The following is a 17,211-nucleotide window of genomic DNA, read 5'->3' on the forward strand; positions in this document are numbered from 1 at the left end:
GTATTGGTGTTTTTCTTTCTGGCTTACTTCACTCTGTATAATAGGCTCCAGTTTCATCCACCTCATTAGAACTGATTCAAATGTACTCTTTTTAATGGCTGAGTAATACTCCATTGTGTATATGTACCACAGCTTTCTTATCCATTCATCTGCTGATGGATATCTAGGTTGCTTCCATGTCCTGGCTATTATAAACAATGCTGCAATGAACATTGGGGTACACGTGTCTCTTTCAATTCTGGTTTCCTCAGTGTGTATGCCCAGCAATGGGATGGCTGGATCATAACGCAGGTCTATTTCCAGTTTTTTAAGGAATCTCCACACTGTTCTCCATAGTGGCTGTACTAGTTTGCATTCCCACCAACAGTGTAAGAGGGTTCCCTTTTCTCCACACCCTCTCCAGCATTTATTGCTTGTAGACTTTTGGATCGCAGCCATTCTGACTGGTGTGAAATGGTACCTCATAGTGGCTTTGATTTGCATTTCTCTGATAATGAGTGATGTTGGGCATCTTTTCATGTGTTTGTTAGCCATCTGTATGTCTTCTTTGGAGAAATGTCTATTTAGTTCTTTGGCCCATTTTTTGATTGGGTCATTTATTTTTCTGGAGTTGAGCTGTAGGAGTTGCTTGTATATTTTTGAGATTAGTTGTTTGTCAGTTGCTTCATTTGCTATTATTTTCTCCCATTCTGAAGGCTGCCTTTTCACCTTGCTAACAGTTTCCTTTGTTGTGCAGAAGCTTTTAAGTTTAATTAGGTCCCATTTGTTTATTTTTGCTTTTATTTCCAATATTCTGGGAGGTGGATCATAGAGGATCCTGCTGTGATGTATGTCGGAGAGTGTTTTGCCTATGTTCTCCTCTAGGAGTTTTATAGTTTCTGGTCTTATGTTTAGATCTTTAATCCATTTTGAGTTTATTTTTGTGTATGGTGTTAGAAAGTGCTCTAGTTTCATTCTTTTACAAGTGGTTGGCCAGTTTTCCCAGCACCACTTGTTAAAGAGATTGTCTTTAATCCATTGTATATTCTTGCTTCCTTTGTCAATGATAAGGTGTCCATATGTGCGTGGATTTATCTCTGGGCTTTCTATTTTGTTCCATTGATCTATATTTCTGTCTTTGTGCCACTACCATACTGTCTTGATGACTGTGGCTTTGTAGTAGAGCCTGAAGTCAGGCAGGTTGATTCCTCCAGTTCCATTCTTCTTTCTCAAGATTGCTTTGGCTATTCAAGGTTTTTTGTATTTCCATACAAATTGTGAAATTATTTGTTCTAGCTCTGTGAAGAATACCGTTGGTAGCTTGATAGGGATTGCATTGAATCTATAAATTGCTTTGGGTAGTATACTCATTTTCACTATATTGATTCTTCCAATCCATGAACCTGGTATATTTCTCCATCTATTAGTGTCCTCTTTGATTTCTTTCACCAGTGTTTTATAATTTTCTATATATAGGCCTTTAGTTTCTTTTTTTTTTTTGGTCTTTAGTTTCTTTGAAATGAAAATGGAGAGATCACAACAGACAACACAGAAATACAAAGGATCATAAGAGACTACTATCAGCAATTATATGCCAATACAATGGACAACGTGGAAGAAATGGACAAATTCTTAGAAAAGTACAACTTTCCAAAACTCGACCAGGAAGAAATAGAAAATCTTAACAGACCCATCACAAGCACGGAAATTGAAACTGTAATCAAAAATCTTCCAGCAAACAAAAGCCCAGTTCCAGACGGCTTCACAGCTGAATTCTACCAAAAATTTAGAGAAGAGCCAACACCTATCCTGCTCAAACTCTTCCAGAAAATTGCAGAGGGAGGTAAACTTCCAAACTCATTCTATGAGGCCACCATCACCCTAATACCTGACAAAGATCCCACAAAAAAAGAAAACTACAGGCCAATATCACTGATGAACATAGATGCAAAAATCCTTAAGAAAATTCTAGCAATCAGAATCCAACAACACATTAAAAAGATCATACACCATGACCAAGTGGGCTTTATCCCAGGGATGCAAGGATTCTTCAACATCCGCAAATCAATCAATGTAATACACCACATTAACAAATTGAAAAATAAAAATCATATGATTATCTCAATAGATGCAGAGAAAGCCTTTGACAAAATTCAACATCCATTTATGATCAAAACTCTCCAGAAAGCAGGAATAGAAGGAACATACCTCAACATAATAAAAGCTATATATGACAAACCCACAGCAAACATTATCCTCAATGGTGAAAAATTGAAAGCATTTCCTCTAAAGTCAGGAACAAGACAAGGGTGCCCACTTTCACCATTACTATTCAACATAGTTTTGGAAGTTTTGGCCACAGCAATCAGAGCAGAAAAAGAAATAAAAGGAATCCAAATTGGAAAAGAAGAAGTAAAACTCTCACTGTTTGCAGATGACATGATCCTCTACATAGAAAACCCTAAAAACTCCACCAGAAAATTATGAGAACTAATCAATGAATATAGTAAAGTTGCAGGATATAAAATCAACACACAGAAATCCCTTGCATTCCTATACACTAATAATGAGAAAATAGAAAGATAAATTAAGGAAACAATTCCATTCACCATTGCAACGAAAAACAACCTAGAAATTTAATGTGCGTCTCCCTTCTAATATTTTCACCGATGTTGCTCAATAAGTGTGCAGTCTTCTTCATATGGACTTTGTACAATTTTCAAAATACTCATGGGTGTTTTGCAATTTTAGTTGACACTGTGCTTTTTACACATTATGTTATCTAACTTTGATTTCATCCCTCACCCCCTGCCAGGAAGATAATCACAATCTCTGTCCATAGTGTTGTATTTTTCCTCTGCATTTACATGGTGTATATCAATAATTTAGTTTTCTTGACAGGTATGTTTGCTAGCATTTTCAGAATGCTAAACAATAGGGTGGCTAGCAATACACTTTTATTTTTCCTGATTTAAAAGTATATGAGAATAAAACTACTAATAGCTGTTATGCATTGAACACAAACATCTAATACTCTCATGAATGATCTGATGTGGTAATTACCTTAACTCCGTGAAGTTTCTATGTCATCTTAGGCATTTACAGCTAGAGACACTGAGATTAAGAAGTGTTTCCAGGTCACATGTCTTGTAAGTAGCTAAGACTTGAACAAGATAATTTTGCTGGAGAAATTGAAAGTACTAAGAAACTGTTAGGCCTTCCCTTGCGGCTCAGCTGGTAAAGAATCTGCCTGCAGTGAGGGAGATCTGGGTTCAATCCCTGGGTTGGGAAGATCCCCTGCAGAAGGCAAAGGCTACCCACTCCAGCATTGTGGTCTGGAGAATTCCATGGACTGTATAGTCCATGGGGTCGCAAAGAGTTGGACATGACTGAGCGACTTTCACTTCACTGTTAAGTAGCTGATTCTCAATGTTTCTAGTATTTTTGCTTTAACTTTTTTTCCTGATATCATCATCTTTGGTTAATGTTTACTTCATCTTTTTTTGCTGTTCTTACAAGTTTCAATGTTTCTATGTCTATTTTAGGCATGTGTGTTATATATTTATTTTTTATTTATATAATATTTATGTATTTTATATAAATAATTTCTCTATGAGGTATTCAACTGTGGATTTCAGTTTATCCTACTTGTCATTACTGGGTTTCTTAAAGGTGTGAATTGCTGTATTTCTGTAAAACTAGAAAACAATCACTTTTTCTTCAAATTTAACTTCCGTCCTATTCTGTTTTCTGGAACTCCAGTTAAATGTATGTTGGGCCTTCTCCCTGAGTCCACACATATTCTATACCTTCTATATTCTTTTAATGTGATTCACTCTGGATAGATCCTCCAGATAGGTCAAGAAAAAGTAGGTTATACTACAGATACTAATACCCGCTCCCTACTGCTGCTAAGTCGCTTCAGTCATGTCCGACTCTGTATGACACCATGGACTGCAGCCCACCAGGCTCCCCCGTCCCTGGGATTCTCCAGGCAAGAACACTGGAGTGGGTTGCCATTTCCTTCTTCAATGCATGAAAGTGAAAAATGAAAGTGAAGTCGCTCAGTCGTGCCTGACTCTTAGCAGCCCCATGGACTGCAGCCTACCAGGCTCCTCTGTCCATGGGGTTTTCCAGGCAAGAGTACTGGAGTGGGGTAACCCCTCACAAATCCTAGTAGCTTTTAATGGCAGAGATTTGGTTTTTATTTAAACCAAAGGTTTATAGTTTCCCCAGTGTTCAGTGATAAAGAATCCATCTGCCAATGCAGGAGACGCTGGTTCGATCCCTGGGTCAGGGAGATCCCCTGGAGAAGGATGGCAACCCACTCCAGTATTCCTGCCTGGGAAATCCCATGGACAGAGGAGCCTGGAGTCACAAAGAGTTGGACACAATTTAACAACTCAACAACAACAACAAGCTTCATAGCAAGTTGGCTAGAGATCATACTCCATGTCTCTTCATTCCTGGCTCCTGGTTGATGGATTTGCAGTTGCTGTTCTGACTGTTGCTAGTTGCTGTGTCAAAACAAGAAAGTGGTCTGTTGATTCTTAATGCTTGTCTTCAGAATGAACACATACCACTTTCTCTCATGTGTCACTGGTCAAAATAAATTATATAAAATATATCTAACTTCAAGGAAGTGGGAAATGCCCAAAAGGAGAACCAGAAAAATTATTGTATCTGCAATAATTACTTCCCAGCCTGCCCTTTGCTCCACAAATGGATTCACTTGCCTTCCTCTATGTCAAACACACTAATCAAGAGGGACCATTCCACAGGCCCTCCAGCCCTACCTTCATTTGCTTCAGAGCCTCACTGAAGAACAAACATTCACCAGGACGTGGCTCTCAAACTGTCTGCCTAGCAGTGTGTCATCAGCATTGGTGTGTGTGTGTGTGTTCATTCGCTCAGTTGTGTCTGACTCTTTTGCGATCCCATCAACTATAGCCTGCCAGGCTCCTCTGTCCATGGGATTTTCCAGGCAAGAGTACTGGAGTGGGTTGCCATTTCCTACTCCAGGGTATCTTCCTGACCCAGGGATTATACCCACAACTCTCACATCTCTTGCAATGGCAGGCGGATTCTTTACCACTGAGCCACCTGGGGGTTGTGTCAGCATGACTAAGGACCTGTGGTTTCTGTTTGTCTCCCAGTCCTCCTTTTCTGAAAGGAAATATTTATTGCAGCTATTGGATCGTTATGCTACCATTATATACAGCATGATAGAACATATATAGTCCCTGGTATAGAGGGTTCTCTCCCAATGAAGGGATGGACCCATTCTGCACTTTGAACTAGATGGGACTTTGGGTGTCTGTTGACTTCCTTATAGAAGGAGTAAAATTGCTGTGCAGGTAAGTTTTCATACATTTTCAGGCCTTTAAGTTGTCTTAAGAGAATTGGTCCAAATTCCTTACCTTTCCCATGAATTGAAGCAGAAGCATCACGAATTCTCTTATTAGATGTATTTAATCTAAATTTTTAATTTTTATATTTTTAATTGCCAGAAGTTAGATTTAGCTCTTTGTTAAACCTTATGTTTCTTATATGTTCAATCCTTTTAGTTCTTTAAATATATACATATATGTCCAATATCTGATCTGATTCTGTGGTTTTTATTCTTTTCTCACATGACATTTCATTTCCTCAAGCATTTTGTAATTTTTGATTGATTGTGAAATCATATTCACCAAAACTATATGCGTAAGAAATTCTGGAGGATGAATTTTAGGGTTAGTTTCTTCAGAAAAAAAATTATTTACTGTTTCTAGACATCTGTGGACTACTTGAAATTAATTTCTTGGCTTATGGCATTAGGACCCAACAGAGTTTGAATTAGGGTCTCAAACCCTTGTGAATGGTTTATTGTTTCCAATGTTCAAAGGAGTCTTTATTCAGATTTCCCTCTCCCTTTGTAGCTGAAGCTGAGACAAACAAGTTTCCTCACTAGGCAGAGACAACTTCAGTCAGTTCTGGAGTCACGTTTCTTGCCACCTTTTGGGAAAGTCAGCTCAGAAGGTCCAAATGAGTTCATTGAAAGGCTGAACTGGCTGAATGGGCTACATGCTCAGGAGAAGAAAACACACCCTGGTCTTTAAGAGTTTTTTATTGAGGCCAGCTCTCTGACCATGGAGTCTCCATGGTTATAGTGATGTTTTCAGCCTTTCTGATACCATAAATCCTAACACATGATGGTGGGGGGCTGCCAAAGTTGTGGGATAAGGAACATTTGGAGGATTTTCCTGTAAACTGCTATTTCTCAGCTTGTAGATACATGGTAGTAGTGGTATCAGTTTATAGTCCCTAGTGATTACAGTCTTATGTCAGCATTTTCACTTTGGCTCTTCTTTGTGAGTGGTTTTGGGGGTATTATTGCTTGTGCTCTGTTTGTCTATAATAACTGAAGCTATAGATCACCCAGCATGGGCAATTTCCCCAAGGCAGCCAGTGGCTTTGCTGGTCATTTACCTCTCTGGAATCAAGCCCTTCCTTCATTTTCAGTCTCTGAAATTTTCCCTTACATTTTTTTTTTTTTGTCAAGGTCAAAGTGAAAGTGACCTCAGTCGTGTCCGACTCTGTGACCCCATGGACTATACAATCCATGGAATTCTCTAGGCCAGAATACTGGAATGGGTAGCCTTTCCCTTCTCCAGGGGATCTTCCCAATGCAGGGATCGAACCCAGGTCTCCCGCATTGCAGGCGGATTCTTCACCAGCGGAGCGACAAGGGAAGCCCTTTTCAAGGTCAGGCATGCCTTTAACATGATTGTTAAAATGTGATAAGGCACTTAAATTTCTTTGAATATATATTATTAGGTTCTGGAACCACAGAATTCATCAAATTATGTTGGCAAAGATTGTACAGCCATTTGAATCCAGTGGGCCAGAGAAAGTATATTCAGGTGTTACAACAGTCATCGTATCAGTACAATAAATCATGGTCAAAGATAAAGCAATCTAGCAAATAGTAAAGTGAAAGTCACTCAGTAGTGTCCAACTCTTTGCGACCCGATGGACTATACAGTCCATGGAATTCTCTAGGCCAGAATACTGGAGTGGGTAGCCTATCCCTTCTCCAGCAGATCTTCCCAACCCAGGAATCAAACCAGGCTCTCCTTCATTTCAGGTGGATTCTTTACCAACTGAGCTAACAAATAATAAACTTATTATTAATAGTTAGTGGGTAAATAATCTGTGGCTTAAGAAGAAAAGTCAGAGTAAATGTGATGGTTGAGAAATGGTTTCCAAGCAGGGCAAAGACTAATAGAGTTTTGCCAAGAAAATGCACTGGTCATAACAAACACCCTCTTCCAACAACACAAGAGAAGACTCTATACATGGACATCACCAGATGGTCAACACCGAAATCAGATTGATTATATTCTTTGCAGCCAAAGATGGAGAAGCTCTATACAGTCAGCAAAAACAAGACCAGGAGCTGACTGTGGCTCAGATCATGAACTCCTTATTGCCAAATTCAGACTTAAATTGAAGAAAGTAGGGAAAACCACTAGACCATTCAGGTATGACCTAAATCAAATCCCTTATGATTATACAGTGGAAGTGAGAAATAGATTTAAGAGCCTAGATCTGATAGAGTGCCTGATGAACTATGGACTGAGGTTTGTGACACTGTACAGGAGACAGGGATTAAGACCATCCCCATGGAAAAGAAATGCAAAAAAGCAAAATGGCTGTCTGGGGAGGCCTTACAAATAGCTGTGAAAAGAAGAGAAGCAAAAAGCAAATGAGGAAAGGAAAGATATAAGCATCTGAATGCAGAGTTCCAAAGAATAGCAAGAAGAGATAAGAAAGCCTTCTTCAGCAATCAATGCAAAGAAATAGAGGAAAACAACAGATTGGGAAAGACTAGAGATCTCTTCAAGAAAATTAGAGATACCAAGGGAACATTTCATGCAAAGATGGGCTCGAAAAAGGACAGAAATGGTATGGACCTAACAGAAGCAGAAGATATTAAGAAGAGATGGCAAGAATACACAGAAGAACTGTACAAAAAAGATCTTCATGACCCAGATAATCACGATGGTGTGATCACTCACCTAGAGCCAGACATCCTGGAATGTGAAGTCAAGTGGGCCTTAGAAAGCATCACTACGAACAAAGCTAGAGGAGGTGATGGAAGTCCAGTTGAGCTCTTTCAAATCCTGAAAGATGATGCCATGAAAGTGCTGCACTCAATATGCCAGCAAATTTGGAAAACTCAGCAGTGGCCACAGGACTGGAAAAGGTCAGTTTTCATTCCAATCCCAAAGCAAGGCAATGCCAAAGAATGCTCAAACTACCACACAATTGCACTCATCTCACACGCTAGTAAAGTAATGCTCAAAATTCTCCAAGCCAGGCTTCAGCAATATGTGAACCGTGAACTTCCTGATGTTCAAGCTGGTTTTAGAAAAGGCAGAGGAACTAGAGATCAAATTGCCAACATCCGCTGGAACATGGAAAAAGCAAGAGAGTTCCAGAAAAACATCTATTTCTGCTTTATTGACTATGCCAAAGCCTTTGACTGTGTGGATCACAATCAACTGTGGAAAATTCTGAAAGAGATGGGAATACCAGACTACCTGACCTGCCTCTTGAGAAATCTGTATGCAGGTCAGGAAGCAACAGTTAGAACTGGACATGGAACAACAGACTGGTTCCAAATAGGAAAAGGAGTTCGTCAAGGCTGTATATTGTCACCCTGCTTATTTAACTTATATGCAGAGTACATCATGAGAAACGCTGGACTGGAAGAAACACAAGCTGGAATCAAGATTGCCGGGAGAAATATCAATAACCTCAGATATGCAGATGATACCACCCTTATGGCAGAAAGTGAAGAGGAACTCAAAAGCCTCTTGATGAAAGTGAAAGTTGAGAGTGAAAAAGTTGGCTTAAAGCTCAACATTCAGAAAACGAAGATCATGGCATCTGGTCCCATCACTTCACGGGAAATAGATGGGGAAACAGTGTCAGACTTTATTTGTTTGGGCTCCAAAATCACTGCAGATGGTGACTGCAGCCATGAAATTAAAAGACGCTTACTCCTTGGAAGGAAAGTTATGACCAACCTAGATAGCATATTCAAAAGCAGAGACATTACTTTGCCAACAAAGGTTCGTGTAGTCAAGGCTATGGTTTTTCCTGTGGTCATGTATGGATGTGAGAGTTGGACTGTGAAGAAGGCTGAGTGCTGAAGAATTGATGCTTTTGAACTGTGGTGTTGGAGAAGACTCTCAAGAGTCTCTTGGACTGCAAGGAGATCCAACCAGTCCATTCTGAAGGAGATCAGCCATGGGATTTCTTTGGAAGGAATGATGCTAAAGCCGAAACTCCAGTACTTTGGCCACCTCATGCGAAGAGTTGACTCATTGGAAAAGACTCTGATGCTGGGAGGGATTGGGGGCAAAAGGAGAAGGGGACGACAGAGGATGAGATGGCTGGATGGCATCACTGACTCGATGGACGTGAGTCTGGGTGAACTCTGGGAGTTGGTGATGGACAGGGAGGCCTGGTGTGCTGCGATTCATGGGGTCGCAAAGAGTCAGACACGACTGAGTGACTGAAGTGAACTGAACTGAATCACCAGAGTGACTACAGTGATTTTGCCCTCAGGCAACCAGCTCTGGGAATTGAGTTTCTTTACATGATACTATCAATTTATACAATATTCATTCAGAATTGCCCATTTATTTATCATCTCTGTTGCCTCTTTTCTTTTTCATATCTCTAATCTACCATTTGGGATAATTTTATTTTTCCCTAAAAAAAAACTACCTTTAGCTTTTTTTCCTCAGTGCTAGCCTACTTTTGATGAATTCTCTGTTGTTGTTGTTTTTTTTTTTTTTTTTTGAAAATGGATGCATTTAAACTCCATTTTTTATGGCAGATTTTTTTTTTTTTTTTTGATGGACTGTAGAATTCTGGACTAGTAGTTATCTTCCTTCAACACCAGAAAAGGCATTTTAAGTATTTTTAAAAGGAGAATTTTAGGTAACTTTGTCCATGGAAACAGAAGCCAGCCTTCATAGAATTGTTTTGTTTGGTCATTTAAACTTGTCTTTGTTCCTGATTTTTCATTCCTTTCCTGATAAAACCATGTCTTATTACTTATATCACCATTGACCCAGTCAACTTAAGTATTTTGATCAAGGCATACATTAATTGTTAAAAAGCAAAGAAGTCCACCTCTGTTTCAATAACCAACAGTTAAAGTTACCAGCATAATTAGTTGACATATTACAAGAAAGAAATTGTATCATCTGTGAATTTGGAGGCAATGCCTGATTTGACCAAGTTTAATATGACACAGAATCTCATAACTCACCTCTTGATGATGTCTCCTCTGCAATTTTTTATACGCATTACCTTCTTTTTCTGTACAGTTAATATTTGAAAAGTAACTACCCATGTCTTGATGTTCCTTACCTCACTAAGGATGATTCCAGTCACAGTGGAAGAAATGAGTCCTCCTGTTAGTCCAATTACATTTGTAATTCCTCTAAGAAATCCATAATATCTATACAAAAATGAATGACAATACACAAATGTAAAGTGATACAAATGCTACAGGAAAAAACCATAATGTATTGAGAGTTTAAGAGAGAACTGTTGACTTCCTAAATTTCCCATTCCCACTATTCAAATTCCATTAAAATGTTTGAAAAAGTATACGGATATATAAGTAACTTTCTGGTTGCACTACAGAGTCAGAAAGCTTGGCTTTAACAGTGAAGAATATGAATATATTGAGAAAATGAAAGCATACTAAGTGAAAGCCAGCTAGTTGTGAAATCTATGAAAAATTCCAAAGGTGATGTGTGTTGGTAATAGGAACTGGCTTGGGATTAATACAAAATTGAAGGGTTCTGTTCACCTGGCCTCTTCTCACCATCCCAGAACTACTGGTCCCAGTGATTGTTCCCAGGCAAGCAGCAATGATTACTCAGGCAAGGAAACCAGAAACTTGTTTATAAGCAACTGTGATTGGCCAATCCTGAGTGCCAAAACCAACCTCAGCAGAAAATGAGCACTGCAGAAAGCAGGGGGAACCACAGGGAATAACACATAAAGTAGGGGTCAAATCTATCAGTCATCAAGAACAAAGAAGTGCCTTTTGGAGAACAGAATCTGTCTAAACAAGAAATTAGTTCAATCCAGGACAGGGAGTCTGTGACTTTCCTGCCCAACACATTTCACCACCAAAGATTGTATGCTTTCAATTCTTCCCCTTTGTGAGAGTGAGGGCTTTTTGTCTTTTACTTCCTTGGGTCTATTCCAATCTTTCTCTACCTTTACATGTTGAGTATTGGGGTGGGGGGGTGGGTGGGGAGTGTATAATTTATTTATGGGTTCCTGATCAAAGAAGTGTCACATTTGGGCCTAGAGTCCCTGGTGTATGCTTTTGCTCTGGTCCCTCTTGCTCCAGTCCAAGAATTTCACCTGAAATGCACCCCTGGCCATCCCTCTTAAGGTTGGAACTACAATAGTATTTGATTGTCTTTGAACCCCTGGCTTTCGTTTTTGATTAATGAAACATTCTTGGCAAGTGGACCTAGAGTCCCTGGATTGTGGAGGTGTATGTAGTCACAGGGTGGAAATTTGAGTAGTCTCTTTTTGAGGGGAGCTGGAGAGTGTCTTTTAATATGTGAAGAAGAACATTTTATGGTTATGAGCAGCCACAGGTACAGATTGGGCAGAAACCACCAATTGTCTTCAGTATTCATTGCTTCCTTTTTTATTTTAGCAATAGAATCCCTGGGTTTAGGGCCACTTCTGCCTTTGGGAGCCTCTGTCACTTTTGCCTTCAAAAAAGGCAAAATTTATAATATTTTAATATTTAAATATTTATTATAATATATAATATTTATAATATGTATAATATTGTTTACAATATTCTGTTGTTTTATTATGGGCTAAAACTTACTACAATGAACCCTTTTTCATTTCTTATATTGATAATTTTTTCTTGATCTTATTTTATTAATTTTAAAAGAAGCAACTTTGATATTGTTGGCTCTATGTATCATTTGGGGTTTTTTTTTGGTCCTCATCTTCATAATTTCTTTCCTTCTACTTTCTTTGGGCTTAATTTGCTATTTTTTTTCCTTACCTACTTGAGATACAAACATGGTTACTGATTTTAAGACTTAATTGTCTGTCAATATATAAGTTTAAAGCTATACATTTCTCTCTGGGTATGATTTTTAAATGCACCCCACATGCTTATCAATGATAAGTCACATTTCATTGTAATTTAAAGTATTTTCTAATTTCAAATGTGATTTCTCCTTTGACCTAAACATTAATTTCAAAGAATGGGAGTTATCTATTGTTTGCTTTTGATAGCAACCCTAATTTCACTGTGATTAAAGAATGTATTCTGAGTGATTACAGTCATTTAATCTTAATTCAGTTTGCTTTATGATTCAGCAGTTCCCAGTGTCAAGAGTCCTGAGTGCCATGACAGTTCTTCTGAAAATCATTACATGTCCACAATATGGAGTGGTTCACCAACCTGAGATTGACAAGGTGAGAGCTTTTTATGCTCCATTCCTCATACCATCCAAACCTCAAATGGTAGGTATTTGATATGGGCAATGAAAACAGTCTTGAGATTGTTTTAATGCTGGACAATTCCCTGGACAGAAATTAGCTCTAAAAGTGCTCAGTCATGTCCAACTCTTTGTGACCCCATGGATAGCCTGCCAGGCTCCTCTGTCCTTGGGGATTCTCTGGGCAAGACTACTAGAGTGTGTTGCCATACCCTCCTCCAGGGGATCTTCCCAACCCAGGGACCAAACCCAAGTCTCCCTCATTGCAGGCAAATTCTTTACCAGCTGAGCTATCAGGAAAGCCCTGAGATTGTTCTAATGCTGGATGATTCCCTGGACAGGAGTTAGCTCTAAAATTGCTTCTTCTTCAGCTGTAACATCACATGGTAAAAGCATTATGAAGTATAAATAGCTGTTGAAACAGACTTTCAATTTAATTGATTTTACATTTGGTTTAATAATGATTCAGTAGAACCAGAACAAGATTCAGATGTATAAACTATACTTTAGTCTCACATGGAGGGAAATTCGCCTGCAATGTGGGAGACCTGGGTTTGATCCCTGGGTTGGGAAGATCCCCAAAGGACAAAGGATGGTATGCCAACCCACTCCAGTGCATGACCCATCCATCAGTCAAAAATAATTAAAAGCAATTAAAAAACGTTTTGGAGCCTCCCTTTAAGAATGTCAAGGGGATGATAGTGCCTTCTTAATGCATCACATAGCATCTTTAGAATCCTCTGTGCTTTTCTACTCTTGCTACCCACCAAAGAGATGGTCACTACATTTCCAGGTCCACTCTATCTCACTCTATTTCCAAAACAATATTCTCATGGACCCACATCTGTGTCTCTTCTTCCTTCCAGACCTTCTTTCTTAACATCTGGGTTCTACTCAAACAAATGTAATCATTTGCCCATTCCTCAGTTCTAGCAAAGATCAAATTCCCCTAAAAGGACAATTTAGTAATTTATCCTCTAAGGGAACTCTTTTTAATAGGCAAGAGAGGTATATGACTAGGAACATTAGGAATAAGTTTCATTTAACTCATTAATTAAAAAGTTTAAGAATTGTTTGTGACATAATGTATTATGTCAATATGTTTGTGACATAATGTATTAATACATATGCCCTAAATATTAATGATGATCTAGCTTAAGAGGCTAATAATATTTCCAAATTGTATGTTAGTCTATCTTCTGTGACCTTACAAAATCACCTGGCTAACATGGAATTTGGACCCACTGGAATGATGCAACGCAGGTCAAGTTCTGTGATATCCAAGCCATTGCTGGCCAAGATATTTCCCATCCTACTGACCAGGTACTAGTGAATAACATTAGGGAGGCATTGACTACATCTAGGCAGCTCTGGAGGCAGGTAATTCTAGGTACTAATCCTCCTTCTATTTATTACTAATCATGTGACTTTACATACATTCATTTTCCTGGTCTTCGGTTTCTTTTCTCATACCTTGTGGACAATATTATCTTACAGTGGGGCATGTCACATAAAAAATAATAAGTGGTTGTTCTTGCTGGCTAGTCACCAAGTCATGTCCAACTCTTTTGCGACCCCATGGACATGCAGCCCGCCCGGCTCCTCTGTCCATGGGATTTCCTAGCTAAGAATATTGGAGTGGATTGCCATTTCTTACTCCAGAGGATCTTCCTGACTTGGGGATCAAACACCCATCTCCTGCATTGGCAGGCAGATTCTTTACTACTGAGCCAACAGGGAAGGCCCCCAAAATGGTAGCTATTTATAATTTTCTTAGTCTATTTGTAGCTACATTTTTAATTTACCTGTTTCTCAGAGTGCATATAGCCCAACTGGCATTGTGTATTCTGTATCAAATAATCCTCTTATGTCTTTATATAATTTCAAGTAGTCAGAAAACTTTCAGGCATTTTCAAGGAGGGTCTCAAAAATAAATAAATGCATACATGTCTTTGTTACTTTGGCCTTCACCTAGTATAGATCTGATGGTCAAGATTCTTTACAGAATTGTGACAAATTAGAATATTCTTGGTTGATTTTTGCCTCTCTACCCCAGGCCGCAGATTTATAAAACTTCAGAGAATTCTGTTCATATTGGATCTATGTTCTCCAGAAAGTGCCAGCCCTGGACAGTGTCCCCTGGAGTTGTGCAAACAACAGAACTGGTTCCATTAGTCTCACTTATTATATCTAAAAAAGGTATATAGCACAGTAAAAAGAGGAAAAGTTTTTTGCCAACTGGATCTGGATTAAAATCCTAGGTAACATCCAAGCCAGTGGTGAGATCTTAGGCTGATAATCAAGTATCTGAATGACAGTGTCCTTAGTTGCAAAATAAATATTACTAATTGTTGGTTGAGGAGTGATAATATATACTTTTTAAGTCTGACCTATATCGATGCTTCTTCAGAATGTCTGGCCTGTTGACCATCAATTCCAAAATAGTTGAAATATTAAAACATCCTTAAGAACTTAGATACAAGAAAGAGATTTTAAAAACCTACCTGGGAGCGATATCCAAGACATTTATCATTAGTCCGCCCATAGCAAAGCTTCCTGTTGAATTAGCAAGTATCAGGAAAATTATAGTGGCATAGTAGTTGGAATTCAGGTAAAGCAGGCAGAGGCTGAAGAGGGAAGGCAGGAGAAGTCCTGCGGAATGATTCAGACAACAGTCAGGTGCATGCCAAAGATGGGGGGTACCCCAAAATACTTGAACGTTTTGGCTATTTCTTACCTAGTGAGGTGAAGAGTTTCCGGATGGTGACTAGACTGAAAGTATTCCTTGTCTGGAAGATGTCTGCCATATAACCTGCTAGGACAGCAAAAATCCAGGCAAACAAATGGGGGAGGGAAGACAGCAGCCCATTCTGAGGAGGAAATGTTATTGTGAGTGAATATGAGAAATGGAATAATCCCTATTCTGAAATTCAGTATTGAAAATTTGTATTGTCACACAGGAAACAATCAACATGCAACCCCAGAATTATTTCACACTACCCAAGAGAAAGAGAAAAATAGTTTTGAGGCCAGAAACAGACATCACAATCTGCTTAGTTTTCTATTGTATTATCATGGGACCTGAAAGTTCTAGATAGTAGAGAGGAAAACTAAGTTGGGAATGGGAAATGCTGTCCCTGAGGAAAATAACAAATAATAATGATAATAGAAGACATGTATATGGTGCTTATTTTGGACCAGCTGCTGTTAATCTTTGCAACAAATCCATGGTCTAGTGGAAGATTACACTGAATCATATGGAGCTTAAAAGACCTTTGTCATGCTAGTCCCTAGGCTGGGTAGTTGGAAATTCATTATAGAATGTCTCAAAGTGGCAAGCCCAGACTCCATTTCTAAAGGAGTCTTTCCTGGTTATTATGGCATCAAGCAACAGAAGGTTTCAAGCATTTGTACTTTTTCAAGTCAGAAAAGCAATGAGAATGCCAGTCCTTTCAGAGCAAGACATGAGTCATGGGTTCACAGGACTCTTTGCCTCTCCCCTGTGGAGAGGATTGGTATGAGCTATGATGGGTGGTAGACTCTGGCCAATTGACTTTCAGGGGAGGATCCCCATCCCTGGAGGGAACAATGGTATTAAGCTTTAAGGAATACACAGAGGTTGTTATTATAGGGAATGGGAGATAGGGAATCTGTGAGAACCTGGGTGGTGTGTATTTTTGTGGGAGTGCTAGACAGGATGTCTACACCTTTTGTTCTGGGCAATGTTAACATAATAATTGGAAATGGTGAAGTCTCTAGGTAAAGAACATCAGCTAAATAGTATGAGTGTTAAGTTGCTTCAGTCATGTCCGACTTTGAGACTCTATGGACTATAGCCTGCCAGGCTCCTCTGTCCATGGGATTCTCCAGGCAAGAATACTGGAGTGGGTTGCCATGCCCTCCTCCAGAGGATCTTCCTGACCGAGGGATTGAACCCATGTCTCTCTGTCTCCTGCATTAGCAGGCAGGTTCTTTACCACTAGCGCCACCTCGGAAGCCCAAATAATATAGGGATGGGCAAGAGCTAGGACTAGTCATGGGAGAAAAAGACATGGGCACAAAGTCCTTCATAAAATGAAGAGGAAAAGGTGTACTTACCTCTTTTACATCGACATGAAGCTTGTAGTCAATATATATTGGCGTATAAATACTTAGGAAGGTATTTGACCAGAAAAAAGCAAAATTACAGAGGGAAATGACCCAGAGTGGAGTAGACTTCAGCATAGCTTTGATGGGCACTTTGATGAGTGTACTTGAGCTGACCTGGAAGGGAACCCATTAATCATTAGCACATTAGGTCAAGCTGGAACACATTTCATTTGGCACAGAATCTGGGAGATACCAAAGTGGAGCATGCGGGTTCTACCTGCTGGGTGAGAGCGGATGTGATGTATTCCTTCTCTCTGTTGCTTATATATGGGTGGTCCTTTGGGTCCTCATAAAACAGAATGAACCAGAGAACACTTAAGGCACAGCCACAAGCACCTATCAGAGCAGGACAAATTAGAATTGAAATTGCTCTATCTGTAGTGAGTTTCTTTTCCAAATTGGCATTTTTCATTTACTGGTCTGAGAACCTGGACCTCCTCTTTCTTTTTGGAACTTTGCAACAAGGCTTACATTTTTCATAATTTTCTTTGTATCCACACCTGCCTCTCCAAACAGAGTGAAT

The 17,211-nt window shown here is 39.2% G+C and overlaps 1 protein-coding gene across 13 annotated transcripts in view; it reads right to left on the minus strand.

Annotated features, from left to right (window-relative positions):
- SLC17A1 (solute carrier family 17 member 1) overlaps positions 1-17,211 on the minus strand; it is a 63,625-nt gene that overhangs the window by 16,853 nt on the left and 29,561 nt on the right. For all 13 annotated transcript variants that reach the window (XR_008711430.1, XR_008711432.1, XR_008711431.1 and 10 more), the window contains 5 exons: positions 16,906-17,024; positions 16,638-16,802; positions 15,277-15,409; positions 15,044-15,191; positions 10,414-10,504 (listed from right to left, as the gene is read on the minus strand). Coding sequence is in view for 10 of the 13 variants with exons in the window: in XM_055570826.1 (XP_055426801.1) it covers positions 10,414-10,504; positions 15,044-15,191; positions 15,277-15,409; positions 16,638-16,802; positions 16,906-17,024 (656 nt within the window). In the remaining 3 variants the exon portion in view is untranslated. The remainder of the gene's footprint in view (positions 1-10,413; positions 10,505-15,043; positions 15,192-15,276; positions 15,410-16,637; positions 16,803-16,905; positions 17,025-17,211) is intronic.

Source organism: Bubalus kerabau, chromosome 3, assembly GCF_029407905.1.
Source record: "Bubalus kerabau isolate K-KA32 ecotype Philippines breed swamp buffalo chromosome 3, PCC_UOA_SB_1v2, whole genome shotgun sequence".
Taxonomy (NCBI): Eukaryota; Metazoa; Chordata; class Mammalia; order Artiodactyla; family Bovidae; genus Bubalus; species Bubalus kerabau.